This window comes from Schistocerca americana, chromosome 11, assembly GCF_021461395.2.
Source record: "Schistocerca americana isolate TAMUIC-IGC-003095 chromosome 11, iqSchAmer2.1, whole genome shotgun sequence".
Lineage (NCBI taxonomy): Eukaryota > Metazoa > Arthropoda > Insecta > Orthoptera > Acrididae > Schistocerca > Schistocerca americana.
Window position 1 is genome coordinate 78,929,146 of NC_060129.1, and position 20,271 is coordinate 78,949,416.

Consider the following 20,271-nt stretch of genomic DNA (forward strand, 5'->3'; position numbering starts at 1 on the left):
GCACGGCCGACTTACTTCCTCATCCTTCCCTAATGCGATGAGACCGATGACCTCGCTGTTTGGTCTCTTCCCCCAAAACAACCCAACCAACCTTTAAACGGCTCCGTGCGTGGGCCCGCCACATCATTTGCCAACACAAGCAGGAGTGCTGGGAAAGGTATGTCTCCACTATTGGCCTCCATATCTCTCCATCACAGGTTTGGGCCAATATTAGGCGCCTCTATGGCTATTGGACCCCTGTTAGCATCCCTGCACTCTCACTGAATGGAGCAGTTTATACTGACCCTGACATAATTGAAAACCACTTAGCAGATCATTTTGCTCTGAGTTCTGCTTCTGCAAATTGCCCACTGGCCTTCCGCTCCCTGAAAGAGCAGTTGGAACGTCGGCGCCTTTCATTTCACACACGCCACCCTGAATCCTACAATGTTCCATTCAGTGAGTGGGAATTCCAAAGTGCCCTAGCTGCTTGCCTTGATATGGCTCCCAGGCCAGATTGCATCCACTGTCAGATGCTCAAACACCTCTCGACGGACTGCCAGCGATGCCTCCTAGACCTTTAAAACCGTATTATCTGTGTCGAGGGTGAGTTCCCGTTGCAATGGCGGGAAAGCATCGTAATCCCCATTTTGAAAACTGGCAAGAACACATTGGAGGTGGACAGCTACTGCCCCATTAGCCTCACCAACATTCTTTGCAAGTTGCCCAAACACATGGTGAGCCGGCGGTTGATTTGGGTACTAGAGCCTTGGGGCCTTCTGGCTCCGTCGCAGGGTGGGTTCCATAAGGGCCGCTCTGCTGCCGATAATCTGGTGAGCCTGGAGTCTGCCATACGTACAGCCTTTGCATGCCGTCAGCACCTTGTCGCTGTCTTTTTTGACATGCAGAAGGCCTATGATATGATATGGCGACATCACATCCTCTCTATGCTTCATGGTTTTTAATTGCAATAGATGGGCTCGCTGCGGCGGTGGGAACGTCTGTCTCAGCTTCCTTGTATGCTGATGACTTCTGCCTCTACTATAGCTCCAGTGGCATTGCAGCTACTGATGTCAGCTGCAGGGTGCTATCTGCAAGCCGCAGTCTTGGGCTGTACCACATGGCTTCCAGTTTTCGGCTGCCAAGACGTTTGTTATGCATTTCTGCCAGTGACGCACTGTTCACCCTGAGCCACGGCTTTATCTTGACGGCAAACCTCTTGCTGTGGTGGAGACACATCGGTTTTTGGGTGTGGTTTTTGATGCCCAGTTAACTTGGCTCCCTCACATTCGGCAGCTTAAACAGATGTGTTGGCGGTATCTTAATGGTCTGTGTTGCTTGAGCCACACCAGCTGGGGAGCCAATCGGTCTACCCTCTTATGGCTCTACCAGGTGTTAATTCAGTCCTGTCTGGATTATGGGAGCCTGGCTTACGGTGCAGCATCCCCTTCTGCATTGTGGGTGCTGGAACCCATCCTTCACAGCAGGATCCGACTTGCCACTGGAGCTTTCCGGACCAGCCCTGTGAACAGCATACTTGTGGAGGCAGGTGCCCTCCACTGCAGTTACGGTGCCAACCTTTACTGGCCGCTTATGCTATACATGTTTGTAGCTTGCCTGGGCATCCCAACTATCATCTCCTGTTCCCTCAGTCTGTCGTCCATCTCCCAGTACGTCGGCCCCGGTCTGGTTGTACGATCGCAGTTCGTATCAGAGAGCTTGTCTCTGGGCTTGGGGTTTTCCCTCTTCCACCTCTTTTCCGGGCCCCTCTGTGTACACCCCCGTGGTGTGTGCCCGCCCATACCTTTGCCTCAAATTGGCACAGGACCCGAAGGACTCGGTCCCTCCTAAGGCCTTCTGCCGCCGCTTTCTTTCCATCCTTGCCACATATCAGAGCTCTGGTGCTGTCTACACTGACGGTTCGATGGTTGCTGGTTGTGTTGGTTATGCTCTCACTCCAGGGGACCATTATGAACAACACTCATTGCCGGGCTGGCTGCAGCGGGCATCCCGGGCAATGAATGGGTTGACATGCTGGCCAAACAGGCTGTCGGTGCACCAGCCTTATCAATTGGGCTTTCAGAGAGTGACCTCAGGGCAGTTTTGTGGCAGAATGTACTTCACACATGGGGTGAAGAATGGCGCACCTTGCCATCACCAAACAAACTTCAGGCCATCAAGGTGGCTACCGGTGCGTGGCACTCCTCCTTACAGGTCTCTCGCAAGGAGTCTGTTGTCTTCTGCCGGCTGTGCATTGGGCACACCGGGATGACACATGGCCACTTATTGCACCATGAGGACCCACCTCTATGTCGCTGCAGATCCGTTTTGACGGTGGTCCACATTTTGTTGGAGGGTCCCCTTTCAGCTGTGCTCAGGCAGACGTTTGCCCTTCCTGATACACTCCCTGCCCTTTTAACAGATGACACTATCATGGCAGGCTTAGTTTTGCTTTTTATTCTGGCAGGGGCTTTTTATCACTTAATCTGAGTGTTTCTCTCTCTCTTTTTTTTTTTTTTTTTTTTTTTTTTTTCCTGGCCTTTGGACTAAAATTGTAGACTGGGTTATTTTTTTAGTGTGTTTCTAGGTGTTTGGCTTTTCCTTTTTTGTCTCTATGGTTGGCCAACCACTGTCACACACTGTGTGATTTTAATTCCTTTTGTCTGCTTTCTGTCTGCGTCTTTATTGTCCTGTGTCGTCTGTTGTCATAACCATTGATCGTTTTTATTCTGTGTGGGTGTTTGAAGTTTTGGAAAAAGGGACCGATGACCGTAGCAGTCTGCAATCCCACAAACCAACCAACCATTAGGATAAAGACTTTACTTCATGTATACAGAATGGCAGCATCATAACCTGCTGGAACAAAGCAAACATAATCTTACTACATAAGAAGGGAAGTATTTACAATCTGAAGAACTACCACCCTATTAATTTACTTTCTGTTATATATGAAGTGTTCACTAAAGTCCTGATAAGTCGCATTAAAATGGTAGTGGAGAATGCACAGCCCATAGATCAAGCTGGATTCCGCAGTGGTTTCAGTACAATTGACCATTTAAACACAATGCGTGAGGTAATTAGTCGAGCCAATGCATATGAAATGCCACTATGCATAACATTCATTGACTTCGAAAAAGCCATTGATTCTGTCAGCCACATTGCAGCCATTCAAGCACTGGCTGAGCAAGGAGTGGAAACAAAATATATAAACATATTGTGCAACATTTATGACACGTCTATGGCATCTATAAACATAGGAAAAAACAGGTTTGGAGGAAAGCTGACGCAGTCCCTCAGCCACTCTCCCAATCCGAAACCTCCGTCCTATCCAAAGGACTCACCTTCAGCCCTACTCCCAGATTCAACCAAACAGCCCTCGTCAGAGATTTACTGTCCTTCACTCGTAGTCACTGCTGGAAATATCACTTTCCCACAAAGAAAAATAAGCCTACTCCTAAGGATCTCACTTCCCAAAACACTATCCAAATTGAATCCTGCGTGGAACAGTTCCATCCTCCATCACAACGGGACTCACCTCCTCTTCCTCAAAATCACCCTCTCCAAAGCTTACAGGAATTTATCACTTCCAGCCTTGCCTCTCAATCTTTCTTGAAAAACCTTAATCCTACTCCCAACATCGCCACAGCTGAAGCCCAGGCTATTTGTGATCTGAAGGCTGACCGATCCATCGTCATTCTTCCGGCTGACAAGGGTTCCACGGCTGTGGTACTTGATCGTCGGGAGTATGTGGCTGAGAGACTGCATCAGCTTTCAGACAACACTACATACAAAGTTTGCCAAGGTAATCCCATTCCTGATGTCCAGGCGGAGCTTCAAGGAATCCTCAGAACCTTAGGCCCCCTACAAAACCTTTCACCTGACTCCATCAACCTCCTGACCCCACCGACACCCCGTACCCCTACCTTTTACCTACTCCCTAAAATTCACAAACCCAATCATCCCGGCCGCCCCATTGTAGCTGGTTACCAAGCCCCCACAGAACATATCTCTGCCTATGTAGATCAACACCTTCAACCCATTACATGCAGTCTCCTGTCCTTCATCAAAGACACCAACCACTTTCTCGAATGCCTGTAATCCTTACCCAATCTGTTACCCCCGGAAACCATCCTTGTAACCATTAATGCCACTTCCCTATACACAAATATCCTGCACGTTCAGGGCCTCGCTGCAATGGAGCATACCCATTCACGCCGATCACCTGCTACCCTACCTAAAATCTCTTCCCTCATTACCTTAGCCAGCTCCATCCTAACCCACAACTTCTTCACTTTTGAAGGCCAGACATACCATCAATTAAAGGGAACAGCCATGGGTACCAAGGTGGCCCCCTCATATGCCAACCTATTTATGGGTTGTTTAGAGGAAGCCTTCTTGGTTACCCAAGCCTGCCAATCCAAAGTTTGGTACAGATTCATTGATGACATCTTCATGATCCGGACTCACAGTGAAGAAGATCTCCAGAATTTCCTCTCCAACCTCAACTCCTTTGGTTCCATCAGATTCACCTGGTCCTACTCCAAATCCCATGCCACTTTCCTCGATGTTGACCTCCATCTGTCCAATGGCCAGCTTCACACATCTGTCCACATCAAACCCACAAACAAGCAACAGTACCTCCATTAGGACAGCTGCCACCCATTCCATATCAAACGGTCCCTTCCCTACAGCCTAGGTCTTCATGGCAAATGAATCTGCTCCAGTCCTGAATCCCTTAACCATTACACCACTTACCTGAAAACAGTTTTCGCATCCCGCAACTACCCTCCCAACCTGGTACAGAAGCAAATAACCAGAGCCACTTCCTCATCCCCTCAAACCCAGAACCTCCCACAGAAGAACCCCAAAAGTGCCCCACTTGTGACAGGATACTTTCCGGGACTAGATCAGACTCTGAATGTGGCTCTCCAGCAGGGATACGACTTCCTAAAATCCTGCCCTGCAATGAGATCCATCCTTCATGAAATCCTCCCCACTCCACCAAGAGTGTCTTTCTGTTGTCCACATAACCTTAGTAAACTCTTGGTTCACCCCTATGAAATCCCCAAGCCACCTTCCCTACCCTCTGGCTCCTACCCTTGTAACCGTCCCTGGTGTAAAACCTGTCCCATGCACCCTCCCACCACCACCTACTTCAGTCCTGTAACCCGGAAGGTTTACACGATCAAAGGCAGAGCCACGTGTGAAAGCACCCATGTGATTTACCAACTGACATGCCTACACTGTGAAGCCTTCTATGTGGGATTGACCAGCAACAAACTGTCCATTCACATGAACGGACAAAGGCAGGCAGTGTTTGTTGGTAATGAGGATCACCCTGTGGCTAAACATGCCTCGTTGCGTGGCCAGCTCATCTTGGCACAGTGTTACACCATTGGGGTTATCTGGATACTTCCCACTGACACCAACCTATCAGAACTCCGGAGATGGGAACTTGCCCTTCAATATATTCTCTCTTCCCATTACCCACCAGGCCTCAACCTCTGCTAATTTCAAGTCGCTGCTCCTCGTACATCATCTGTCATTCAACAACATCTTTGCCTCTGTACTTCCACCTCGACTGACATCTCTGCCCAGCCTCTTTGCATTTACATGTCTGCCTGGGTCTGTATGTGTGAGGATGGATATGTGTGGGTGTGCGAGTGTATACCTGTCCTTTTTTCCCTCTAAGGTAAGTCTTTCCGCTCCCGGGATTGGAATGACTGCTTACCCTCTCCCTTAAAACACACAGCCTTTCATCTTTCCCTCTCCTTCCCTCTTTCCTGATATAGCAACCGTGGGTTGCGAAAGCTTTAAATTTGTGTGTGTGTTTCTTATTGTGTCCATCTACCAGCACTTTCCCGTTTGGTAAGTCACAGCATCTTTGTTTTAAATTTATATACAGGGTGGTCCATTGATTGTGACCATGCCAAATATCTCACAAAATAAGTGTCAAACGAAAGAACTACAAAGAACAAAACTTGTCTAGCTTGAAGGGGGAGACCAGATGGCGCTATGGTTGGCCCACTAGATGGCGCTGCCATAGATCAAACTGATATCAATTGCATTTTTTAAAATAGGAACCCCAATTTTTTAGTACATATTCTTGTAGTACATAAAGAAATATGAATGTTTTAGTAGGACCACTTTTTACACTGTGTGGTAGATGCCGCTGTAATAGTCACAAACATATGGCTCACAATTTTGGATGAACAGTTGGTAACAGTTAGGTGTTTTACATTAAAATACTGAACATAGGTACATTTGAACATTTTATTTCAGTTGTTCTAATGTGATACATGTACCTTTGTGAACTTATCATTTCTGAGAACCCATGTTGTTACAGCATGATTACCTGTAAATACCACATTAATGCAATAAATGCTCAACATGATGTCCAGCAACCTCATTGCATTTGGCAATACATGTAACAAAATTTCTCTCAACAGCGAGTAGTTCGCCTTCCGTAATGTTTGCACATGCATTGATAATGCGCTTACACATTTTGTCAGGCATTGTCGTTGGATCACGATAGCAAATATCCTTCAACTTTCCCCACAGAAAGAAATTCTGGGACATCAGATCTGGTGAATGTGCAGACCATGGTATGGTGCTTCGATGACCAATCCACCTGTCATGAAATATGCTATTCAATACCGCTTCAACACCACGCGAGCTATGGCTGGGACAGCCATCATGTTGGAAGTACATCACCATTCTGTCATGCAGTGAAACATCTTGTAGTAACATCGGTAGAACAGTACATAGGAAATCAGCATACACTGCACCATTTAGATTGCCATCGATAAGATGGGGGCCAATTATCCTTCCTCCCATAGTGCCGCACCATACATTAACCCACCAAGGTCGCTGATGTTCCACTTGTCGCAGCCATCGTGGATTTTCCGTTGCCCAATAGTGCATATTATGCCAGTTTACGTTACCGCTGTTGGTGAATGATGCTTCATTGCTAAATAGAATGTGTGCAAAAAATCTGTCATCATCCCGTAATTTCTCTTATGCCCTGTGGCAGAACTGTATATAATGTTCAAAGTCACCGCCATGTAATTCCTGGTGCATAGAAATATGGTATGGGTGCAATCAATGTTGATGTAGCATTCTCAACACTGACATTTTTGAGATTCCCGATTCTCATGCAATTTGCCTGCTACTGATGTGCGGATTAGCTGCAAGAGCAGCTAAAACACCTACTTGGGCATCACCATTTGTTGCAGGTCGTGGTTGGCGTTTCACATGTGGTTGAACACTTCCTGTTTTCTTAAATAACATAACTATCCAGCGAATGGTCCAGACACTTGGATGATGTCATCCAGGATGACGTTGGGCATTTTGATTACAATAGCCATACATCAACACGATATCGACCTTTTCCGCAATTGGTAAACGGTCCATTTTATCACGGATAATGTATCATGAAGCAAATACCGTCCACACTGGTGGAATGTTACGTGATACCATGTACTTTTACGTTTGTGGCTATTACAGTGCCATCTATCACAAAGCGAAAAAAGTGGTCCAACTAAAACTTTCATATTTCTTTATGTACTACACGAATATGTAATAAAAAATGGGGGCTCCTATTTAAAAAAAATGCAGCTGATATCCGTTTGACCTATGGCAGCGCCATTTAGCAGGCCAACCATAGCGCCATCTGGTTTCCGCCTTCAAGCTAGATGAATTTCGTTCTTTGTAGTTTTTCCATTTGATGCTTATTTCGTGAGATATTTGGCCTGGTCATGATCAATGGACCACCCTGTATATATATACTTGTGCAACTATGTTGTGCCGACTGGCAGACTACTGTAGGCTCAGCTGTCACAGTGTAAGTGCGCAGGTGTGTGTGTGTGTGTGTGTGTGTGTGTGAAATATTTACATTCTGCCAGTCACATATTTGCAATAGAGAGTGAAGTATTTGGAATAGTGAAAAGAAGGAAGAAGGAATTTAGTGCTGTGGTCTTCTAATATGATGATAAAAGAAAGAGATGTATGTGAGGGATGAGATGTAAGAATGAAACTACAGCCTGTACTTTGGAAATCAAGTTGCAAGCAATTGGGAAGAACACAAAAAAATTACTAGAAATCAAAGAAAATGCATCAAGGTTATGAGAACAGTTTTTGTCATAGATAGAACACAGCTTGCACACTATGTAAATGTTGGCATAATGAATAACTTTCTGTATCCTCAATGAACCATCAAAACTGCCTGAGCCACTACAAGAAACTGATCTCTCATCAAAAACAAACATCCAAAATGAGAATATTTAGAATCATCCAATCAGATGTTGAAACAACTAAAGATACGACTGGAAAAAAGTCATTGAGTTGTATCATTATTCCATTATTTCATTTAATTATTAGACAAAAATCTATAAATTTTACACACTCGGCTGATTTTTGCCTTGGTGGTCTTATTCAAGTTAGTGATATATGCATATGGCTCAGAGATATGTAATCTCCAACCAGCACAAATTTCAGATACGTCAGTTGTAAGTTACTCTCTTCTTGCATGACAGTGTGAAAGCCATGAATTTAGGCACTTAGGTGGTTCTTTATTTCTTGACTTACCAAAAGCTTCTGACTCAGTGTAAATCAAATGATAATTAACAGAAGAATGGTCATATAGGGCATTAAACAAAATTTGTGGCCAGATTGAGGATTTCTTTGTGGAGACTAAATTGGCAGTTAACTCAAATGGAGAGCCATTGACAGATGTACAGTAACTTCAGGAGTGCTTCAGGGAAGCAGTATGGAACCTAATCTGCTCATGTTGTGTTAATGACCTTGCACTCAATAGTAACATCAGACTTTTTGTAAATGAGGCAGTCGCTTATAATGGAGTACTGCCTGAAAAAGCTACAAAAGCATTCAAAATGCTACAAAACATTCAGTCAAAATTTCAAGAGTCTCTGAAAAAGTGCAATTATTGACAACTTGCTTTAAGTGCTCACAGTCAAAAATGTAATATAGTGCAATGGACAAAATGCAGAAACATAGTATCCTGGGACCAAAATATCAGCGAGTCACAACTGAATAGTCAACTCATACAGATACTTGGGGGTAAAGATTTGTAGGAATACGAAATGAAATGATCACATAGACCCAGTCATAGGTCATAGTGAGTGGCAGACTGCTTCATTGGTAGAGTAAAAAAAAAACCTACGCAGACTGTCTTGAGAGGAGATTGCTTACAAAACACATCACTTACAGTATTGTTCAGATGTGTGATACCTGTTATCAGATAGAACTAATGGGGTACCAAAAACATTCGCAAAGAAAGGCAACATAAATTATCTCAGGTTTGTTTTGTATGTGGGATGGCATCACTGAAATGCTGAAAAGCCTGAAATGGTAGGCACATGAAGATAGACATCTCTCCTACAAAATCCTAGTTTCAAGAACTAGTATTGAGTATTAATCTACCAGGAAGTTTCACTAGTATTGAGTGACTGGAATGTACTACAGTCACATATGTATCAGTCCAGTAGGGAACATAAAGACAAGCTAATACCAATTGCAATGTGCACAGAGGCATGTTGGCAGTAATTTTTGTAGCATTCCAAAAGCAAATGGAATGAATAGGATCCCTAATACTTAGCACAATGGAAAGTACCTTCTGCTATGTACACATGTCAACAAAAGTTTTGTATCACCCCCTTATTTCGAAAACTATGGCACAGGAAACAAAAAGTGTATATATGAGGACTATAAGAAAAGTAAGTTCTGATTGGTTGTAAAATGGAAACCACTGTGAAATTCCAATGAAGTTTTGCAGAGATGTGTTGGGTACTGTCTCAAGTATGCCCATTGATCACAGCACATTACTGTTTTCAATTCTGAGTGCACAGTGAGCACGTAAAGGTCCTAGAAAATAGTGTCTCCTGCCAAGAATGAAGGCATGTTGAAAGATTTTTCTGATGTGTAGCCCACATAACATAGTTGTCATGCATTTTGTTCTTCATGAGAATTGTTGGCTGCAGTCAGCATAGGAAATGCAGATGCTCCTGCAGCACTTTTGATGAGACCAGTTTATCACTCATGACACAGCCTGTAATTGGCTCATCCTGAGTTTCATCTCTGCTCACATGAACCGCTAGCTATGAAGACACCATTTGGGCATAGACAACAAGCTGTAGACAAGTATAGAAAATTGGTGGAAAGCACAGGCAGCTGCCCCCTATGATGAGGGTATTGAGAAGTTGGTACAATGCTATGACAAATTTCTAACTCAGAGTGGCAACTGTATAGAAAAATAGCTGTAAGCTGTAGCTAACTAATGCAAATAAAACATTTTTTATTTTCACAGTGGTTTCCATTTCATGACCGATTGGAGCTTACTGTCCAAATAGCCCTCATATATTCATCTGCTGTGTATCCAGATCACCAGATCAAACAGACGTACATTTGTGTAATGACAAAATTGTCTGTTTCCTGTAGGAGATGGGGTCACAGCTTTCATGGGCAACATCAGTATGTAGTTTGATCTTCCTGCACTCAGATGTAAGCTTGAATCCATCAGAGCGTATCAACGATGAAATCATCAAGCCAGCCTTAGTCCAAATTGTCCCTCCCTTCAATGGTGACTCTTTGTAACTAGAGCAGAGTACACATTTTTTGTCAATGCCCACTAACTCATGTCAACAATTCCAGACATATTTGATAGGGTTTATGTCTGGAGGACAGGCAGACCAATTCATTATGGTGATCCAAGCATGCTGAAGGAACATGTTCATGAGAACAGCATGATTCGCCTGAGAGTTGTCATCCACCAAGATGAAATTGTCATGAAAATGTTGATGATGTGATCCCTCTGTTGACTGCAGAATTCTCAGTACTGTACCACAAAACAGTGAGATTGCCCTCTATAACCATGAGAGGGGCACAGTCACTCCATCTAACGCCACCCCAGAATATTACTCCATCACCACCTTGTTGCACTTGTGGGACATGGTGTGTAAGACAATCAACCTTATCAGGTTGTCTCAATACACATTGCCTGTGATTATGAGGGTATGAAAAGGTCTGGGTTCTGTCCATAAACAACACAATAAGCCAATCCGGAGCCCTCCTTTTTGCATGATTTCTTGCCCATGTAACTGAGTTCTTGATATTGTGGTATATGACGTGATGTTCACTGTGGTCCTTAGGAATGGATATTTGCATCGTGTAATCATCTCCTATACGTTTGATGTGATACATGATGTCCTTTAGCCTTATCACACACCAAATTCAGTTCTGGAGTTCTAATCCCATGGTTATAGGTATCGACCATCCTTTGCATCCATTGAACATGGACGGCCTTTGTCATGTAAGTTCTCAACACCCCATGTCAGTCAGTACTGATTCCATGATGTTCTCAGGGAGCCACAAAACTTTTATTTTGATATCATTATTAGTTACCAAGATCCAGATGTTCAGAGTTACTGTATTTATGCACATGAAATATGCACATAATATACTGTCTGAGGTGTAAATGTAGTTTTAACTGATGTAGTTAACACATGCCAAGGGCTCTAGGGTCATCACAAGGACTCTGAGGTCGCCAAACTATGTTTTTAATCAGCAGTTTTGCACCAATAAAACTTTATGATGCAATCTTTGTATGATTGGCGCTTCACACCTATATAAATATGCCCACAGTGGTACATCAGTGACAAAAAATGGGCTAAAAAAGATATTAATATGCCTTAAAAGAACTTTAAATGACTACCAAAAAATATGTAAAACTAGAATGACTGCAAATTCAGTAAAATGTTTCTAACTACATTTTTATTCTTTTAGGAAACAAGTAATAAGCTGGGCATTTTTGATGAATTGCAATTGATGAGAAAAGTATCCAGAAAAAAATGTAGAACACACAATTTTTTGTTAATCTTATCTTATGCACACTTATCTGTTGTTTATATTTGTTAAAGTATATTAAGATACTGAAGTATATAAATAAACTGCGAAAACTTTACTGATCTATAGAATTCATTTTACATAAGCACCACACCCTGCCGTACCAAGGGAAAGGAGGGAACCAGTGGAAAATGCTCCTGCTGGAGCACAAAAAAGGCAAATATGCTCATCTTAAAAAGATTCATATGGGAAACTGGACAACCAGCTGCCTCAAACATCATTCTGCTTGTCTCACCAATTTTTTTGTATGTGAACTCATTCACAGTGACAGTGGAAGAGAGATAAGACAATGCCACTGGAAGAGAAGGAGTGGGAGGAGACAGTGATGGTGGGGAAGAAAAAATGGCAGTGAACGAGAAAGGAGTGTGCGCAGAAGAAAGAGAAGATATCGATGGGCAGTGAGTGACAGTAGCAGTAAAAGAGAAAGAGAGATGGGTGGAAGTAGAAGGATTCTGATGTTGCCAGACTATGTTTTTAATCAGTAGTTCTTCAACAATAAACTTTATGATGCAATCTTCGTATGACGGGCACTTCACACCTATATAAATATGCCCAAGAGTGAGAAGACTGTGGAAATGAAAAATTCAGATGAGTGGAGACCATACATAGCCTTGAGGGATCTGGTCACCTCCCAGACCAGTGTTCCTTAACATTATAGGTGAGGTTGCATTGGTATAGGGGAAAAAATAGTCAGACCCCCTGATGTACCACTTTGGGCATATTTATATAGGTGTGAAGTGCTGATCATACAAATATTGCATCATAAAGATTTATTGGTGAAAAACTGCTGATTAAAAACATAGTTTGGCGACCTCAGAGCCCTTGTAATGACCCTAGAACCCTTGACATGTGTTAACTACATCAGTTAAAACTACATTTACACCTCAGACGGTATATTATGTGCATATTTTACGTGCATAATTACAGTAACTCTGAACATCTGAATCTTGGTAAATGATAATGGTATCAAAATAAAAGTTTTGAGGCTCCCTGAGAACATCATGTTAAGAAGATATAATGAAAATTTGGACGATTTGGCATGCATAGAAGGTACAGAAGTGGCCTTCTGCACAACTAATGCTTTTTGTAAGCAAAAATCATGTTTTTTCCAGTGGATCCTATTAAGGGATACAGATTTTTCAAAACTGTGAAATGGTGTTTCTAGATGAATGCATAATTAATATTTGAGCCATTTTCTGTGGTTAGTTATTGAAATAATTGTGGCCCATGGTGTCAAAATGAATAAAAACTGGTTTTGTGGTTTTCTACATAAGTATGATAACTCTGAATCTCTGGATCTCCGTAAACATGAAAAAAGTTTCAAAGGTGCTTGAGAATTCATCTGTAGAACATTGGTAAAAATTATGATGATATGCAGTGAATAGAAATTGTAGAAGTTGTAATGCCCCCATTTGTACATATGTACCCAAAAATCACATTTTTTGGGGTTTTCTCAGGGATCACCCATTAACAAATGGTATTCCTGTAAGCCCCCTTAAAGTCCACCCTAGACGACACACAATGCCAAAGAGCGAAGTGATTTGGTCAATTTGCCTCGGCTGGAGGAAGTGTGTAATTTTTAAATTTTGACACTGTACTGTAAGATACCTACAGTATACCCATTTTTCTGATAGGTGCATAAATGGTCACTAAGCCAAGGATCATCCAAAACAATTGACCCGTACCTCCATGATCATAGAAAGTGAGAGATGACCCCTGAAAAACAGTGACTCTTTGAAACATATTGGTACCATGCACAACAATCAGTGGACCGATTTGCAATGTTGGTGATACTATCATTCCACACAGTACACCCTGCTGTAACTCTCTTTAGTGACACTGTTCTCAGAATCCTTCCCCGTGAAAGTTATCCATGATTCTGCCTGCTGACCTCTCCAATGGCGGTCAAATCAGCTTTGTAGGAAAAAGCACATTAATGAAACACACAATTTCACTCTGCTGTCTGTGTCATCTTACGATCTTTCAGATTGTAACTGGAAAGTTTTTTGGCAGTTGTTTTGAGCTTTTGAGCTCTCATCAGTATAAACTGTATGTTGACAAATACATGATTTTCATAGGTATATTAGTTACAGTTTAAATCTCTGAAGCATTAGGTAATAACAGCAGCTGAATAGTACAAGAGGAAGAGCAGTGACTGTTCTCAACAAAGCTCCTTGTCTGCTAATGAATACAAAGTACTCTAAATATAATTTCCATAATTATTGATTTGAATGGATTATCACTAGTTGTAATTTGTTGTTGGTGTCATTATGCTACAAATCTTTCAGAAAATGATGTATGACAACAACTTAGTGAGGCATCTAGATGCATGTGAAACAATGGGAAATGCAACTGCAATTTGCTCTGACAAAACTGGAACTCTCACCACCAACAGGTAAACAGTCATTTCATTCTGTGCTTGTAGATTGCATCAGAGTAGAATCTAATAAAAGTTTACTTTCAGGATGACTGTGGTGCAGTCATTTGCATGTTCAATACTTAGAACAAAGGTGCCACCATTCTCAGATATTCCAGCACCTGTTGGCGATCTGATTGTTGGAGCTGTAGCAGTTAACACTGCCTACACATCGAGTGTGCTGGTAAGATCCATAAATATTCAAATCAGTTACATCTCTTTAGATGTCATGGTGCTGCATCTCCTGTGAAGAAGCTTTGAATCTAAACTGGCATTGAGGAAGGTAATTGTACTGTCATGTGTATGGTCATTATCCTGTCTTGTATGTGTGTAGACTTCGTTCTGTTAATGTCTTTGCTCACTGGAGCAATTTTATGCTGAACAATAATTTTTACACAACACTTTTATATCAATAGCATATGGTGTTTCAAAGGACAGTTTAACAACAGCAGCGGGGTTTTGTGAGTGATGAATTTGTGAATTACAAAAGCAGCTCATGAGTTTGTCTAGTTTTGAGTTGGTAAATGAGAAGCAGCAAAATGGTATCTTAAATGATAGACTTTTTACTTTTATTTCTGACTCCCAATTTTTTTTATTAATTTTTTTATTTTATTTTATTTTTTTCTTTCGCATTCTATCAGATTTTCTGGCAATCTGTACACCAACAACATGAATGGTCAAAATGATATGTGGTCTCAGTTTGTAAGCATTTTGCATGCCTCTGTTGAGTCATCTTGACCAAACCTCTCCATATACTCCCTTGTAGGATTTGTGCTTAATAACAGGGGCTTCCTCAAAGGTAGCTGCAGCATTCACTCAGTGAAAATTAGAACAAAAATGTGCATTTGAATAACAGTGTTAATAATAGCACATAAAAGTATACATTATTTTACAACAAGTCACATTTCCTATAATATTTCAGCCAAAAATGGTAAATGAATGACTGGCCAGCACTAAATTAGAAATGCTGTAAGAGTGGGAGAATAAGAATCTGGCCTTGTCCTTAGAACAGATGGGTCACTCTCCTCCTGGAATGTAATGGTGTGCTCCTGGGTGCTCTTCTGAGTTGTTATTTCCATTTTATGCATGAAATTGTACTTGAGTCTTGTATATTCACGAGCTACCTCCCAAGCTTAAGCTCTGTGATGTTGTTATCATTTACCCAAACGTCTTTTGTTTTTTGGGCATTAATTTTCAAACCGACTTTCTTTGCCACTGATTTCAGGTCTTCTATTTTCCCTTTCATGTTGTTGAGGCTGTGGGACAGAAGGTTCAAAAATGGCTCTGAGCACTATTGGACTTAACATCTATGGTCATCAGTCCCCTAGAACTTAGAACTACTTCAACCTAACTACCCTAAGGACATCACACAACACCCAGTCATCACGACGCAGAGAGGGACAGAAGGAAAAGGCCATCTGCAAAATCAAGGTTTTCTAGTTGTGTTCCATTGCTCCATTATATTCCTCTCATTTTATCTATTGCTTGAGCCATTACAAGATTCAATACTATGTTAAATAGTATCAGTGAGAGCATGCAGCATTGCTTGAATCCTGTTTTCACTGCTATTGGATCTGAAAGCAGATGTTGATGTTGAACCTGGCACATGTAGTTTTGATACATCACTTGACGGGAGCAATTATTTTCTTGGGGATTCCAAAAGTTAGCAGTGACTCCGTATTTTTGTTCTGATTATACTGTCGAAGGCCTTTTCAAAGTCTACAAATAGCATGTAAAGTGGTGACTGGTATTCATATGAATGTTCAGCTCTTATTGTCATGGTGTTTATCAGGTCAATGCAAGTGACCTTTCCTAAATCCTGCTTGTTCTCTTCTTAATTTCTTGTCTACATTTGCTTTTATCCTATTTAGAATTATTCACGTGAGGATCTTACTTAGGATTGACAGCAGGGTGTTCCCTCTTGAATTAACGTAAACAGGTAGATCTCCTTCCTTGGGGAGCTTGATGAGCAAGCCTTTGTTTCAATCATTTGGTACTTTTTCATTCATCCCTGTGGTTGTCAGGAGTGGATGTAAAATTTCTGCTGATATAGAGGGATCTACTTTAAGTAACTCTGGACTGATGTTGTCCAGGCCCAGAGCTTTCCCATTCTTTATTTGTTGGACTGCTTTAGTGATTTCTTCTTTGGATGACAGTTCTAAGTTAATTGACATATCTTGTGGGAGTTCTTCCCCATCCACATTCAGTTGAGTAACACTGTCATCTGTAGTTTCATGGTTTAGAACATTCTCAAAATGTTGTTTCCACCCATGCACTTGATCTTCTTGATTTGTGAGTTGTTTTCCTTCCTTGTCCTTGATTGGCATATCACCCCCAAATTTCTTATTTGACAGTTTCATTGCGATGTTATATAGTTCTTGTTATTGCCTCTGCTAGCTGCTGCCCCCGACTTAGCTGCAAGTTTGTGGATGGAGGTTTCTTATCTTTTCTGAAACTCCTCTTCACCATCCTATTTCATATGCAGAGTTCCTGTTGGATTTATTCTTTTACTTCCCTTGTCTGTGAGCAATTTAGCTGTAGTTTTGCCTTCCTCATGTGCTGTATTGCATCCCAAGTGTAGTTGGAGATCCAATCTTTTCTGCCGTGGTCCTTTGTTCCAAAAATTCCTTCAGCAGTCTATGCATACGTCATTTCCATTGCATCCCATTGACCCTCAATGTCATTCTCTTCGATTCCTCTGCTAAGCACCTCAAAACGATTTCTCAGTTGAATTGAGAACTCCTCTCGGACATTTCTATTGTCCAGCTTGGAATCATTGTGTCTAAATGGTATACCTGCAAACAGGATGGTATTATAATAATTGGGCTGCCCTTGCAGCCGTAAGACAGTTAGTGCACAGAATCGTCATGGATAAAGACCTAAAGCTGCATATCAAACTCATGGTGTATGGAGCTGTTGTCACTTCCCCACTCCTTTATGGCTATGAAATGTATACACTGTAGTTGTGATATCGAAAAACTCAAGTGATTCTATCAACAAAAAAAGAGATGCGTCTTAAACATTAAATAGGACAACTGTGTGACCAATGCTGTGGTTCTCAATCTATACAGCACTGAAACGGCATTGAGGCAACCATCATTACTCATCAAATGAAATGGTTAAGGACATGTTCACTACATGATTGATGCCAGACATCCCTGACAAATCATTCGTGGCAAATTCTGCTCTGGCAGTAGGCCTTACTAAGCCCCTCTTAAGCACTTTAAGGACCAGCTGAAACATATCATGAAGATGACCTGTGTAAAAATTCAGACATCAGAAGAATGTGCTGTGGATCATTTACTATGGAGGAACACTACATCCACTGCCGGTAGCTTGGTTGATGGAGAATACCATTGATATCAAGAGGCAAAGTGACAAGCAGTTACGATCCTGCCCTCCTGTAACCATTCAGTGTGATTTATCAGGGCACACGTTTTATGTCAGAATAGGTCTGTTCAATAGGTCTGTTCAATAGGTCTGTTCAATAATCAGAAACATATCCATAAGCTGATTTGAAATGGTTACTCCATGCAGAAAGTAGTTATGCATATTTGAAATAAAGTCACAGCTAATGATGATGATGATGATGATGACAAAATGCAATAAAATAAAAAATATGAGACACTCTCATGGTTATTTTAGATAAAAATAATAAATAATAGATAAAAATAATAACATACAAAAGAAAAAGCTTACAGAGCTAACAAAATAATATGAGAGTGATAAAATAACTATGGAAAACCAAGTGGATGAAACAAATGACGAAAGTAAGTAATCAAGCCCTCTAATAAGCTTATGACACAAACAGTTTTGTGGCTATTATACCTCAATTTGTTATCAATAGTCATGCTGTTAACAGCATGAAAATGCAGTCTCTGTGGTCTAGTGTACATCATATTTTAAGTTTTGTGCATATTTTTAAGGATGCCACAATGGTTTCATTACACTAGGGTATGTTTTAAAACAGTTATGCCTCCTCATATTTCAAGCATATGTTTTCTGCATGTATGAAAATAATACTCATCACTATGGCATATTTTATTGTTTTGAGATATAGATTGCCCACTAGTCCTCTTAGATTTTGTGAAGTTTTGCTGCAGATCTGAAGATGGTCTTCACTGACAGAAACAGGTAGTCAAAGGACCAAAAACATTCTGCGATGATAGATGGAAATAAAAGAAATTTATTCCATGTTGTATTTATCTAATTATAAGATGAGATTTTTCCTCAATTTTGTCACTTTAAAAATACAGGGTCACCTTACTTTCACATATTATACTGTTGCTGGTAAGGTCAGAGTTTCTTATGTGTATATTAGATTAATATACATTTACAGATGAAGCTTTGACAATTGAGATCACATTCATATTTCTTTTGAAGAATTTGGAAAGGTTGGAGGGGTACCACAGTAACACCAATGTGACTGAGAACAAACACAAATGCACAAATGTAGGGAAGGGAGTGGGTAATGTGAAGCAAATTTCATTGTGCTCCCAACCATGGGACTATACACTGCATACCAGTGGCTTTTTTTGTGAACATCTATCACATTTACGCTGCAGTTAGCATGAATCCATTTGTATTTGGAATTGAACTGACTTTAAAATTTGATAAATACTCAACAATAATGTACATTACCGCAGGAGGTGGTAAAATTCTATATAGGGGCCTTTAGCATACTTCGGAGTTTCGCACACCAGTGTTGTCAACGATTGCTGCTGTGGAATGATGGGAATGAAAGAATGCATGTCAGCCACTGGTCTACATCCAATAATAAAGCAGCAGGCAGAGGACATGTTTGAAAGCAAGAGACAAAGGACTATTGTCACATTCCCAATCAGTATATAGCAAGTGGACAAAAACACAACACATTACAATGCCTAATATTGCACAGGAAAACCACTGATTTTCAAAGCAGCTTCCAGTCTTGTTGGAACAGACAAATATTGGCACCATATAGTTTTCAAGGGTTTCTTATATCATCCATTGTGCAAAATAGTGGTACGTTCAGGTAACAATGATGGAGCTGGATAGCAGTCACACCCCCTCTTCAAAGCAGACCACAGTGGCACATCAAGATTCTGTGACTATACTGGTCAGGGGAGTGTTCACAAACCAATTCTGGATTGTGCAAGCTGTATAAACAGCAACCCTGTCATTGTAGAACACAGCATCATGACTGGGGAACAAATATTCTACCATGGGAAAGACATAATCAGCCAATATGGTCACATAATCTTTGGCAGTAATCCAACCTTTCAGAGTAACCATGGGGCCCATGGAATACCATGATATGGCTGCTCAAATCATCATGGAACCCCTGCTGTCTTTCAGTCTTGGTAGCAAGCTATCTGCAGCATAGGCTTGGGATGACATATACCAGATGTAAACTCAGCCAGAAGTTGTAAATTGTGTGAAACAAGACTCTTCTGACCAAATGACTTTCTTCCATTGCTCCATAGTCTAAATTTTATGGCACCACATTGTCCTGTTATAGGTGTTTGCATTACAGATATGTTGTTTTGGAATTCCAGCTGACACAGCAATTCCTAACTTACGGAGATCCCTTCACATTTATTGGTATTGACAGGATTCATGGATATGACATTCAGTTCTGTAGTGACATTTTGCAGCTGCTGTTCTTTTATTTTTCATTACAATTCTCTTCAATGACTGTCTGTCAATATCACTCAACACATGATTTTGTGCACATTGTGACCAGCAGATGGTGTTTTCCTGCTCCATGTATGCAGTATAAATATTTGATATGGGGCATCTTGAAGCACCAAACACTGTGTCTACCTTGGTTATGGGAGAACCCACCATACGAGCACCAACAATTTGCTCACGTTTGAATTCTGTTATCTCTGACATAATCCACTCACAACTACACAGAACCTGTTCCGACCACAACTGTCACTTGCTATGTAGTGAAAATATTGCACTGGTGGCAC

General features: G+C 41.4%; 1 protein-coding gene across 1 annotated transcript in view; it reads left to right on the forward strand.

The window, feature by feature from the left end:
- The window catches only part of LOC124553251 (plasma membrane calcium-transporting ATPase 2-like), a 631,526-nt gene that overhangs the window by 286,883 nt on the left and 324,372 nt on the right, over positions 1–20,271 (forward strand). The window contains exons 8-9 of the mRNA XM_047127138.1: positions 14,187–14,293; positions 14,363–14,498. Of these exons, the coding sequence (XP_046983094.1) occupies positions 14,187–14,293; positions 14,363–14,498 (243 nt within the window). The remainder of the gene's footprint in view (positions 1–14,186; positions 14,294–14,362; positions 14,499–20,271) is intronic.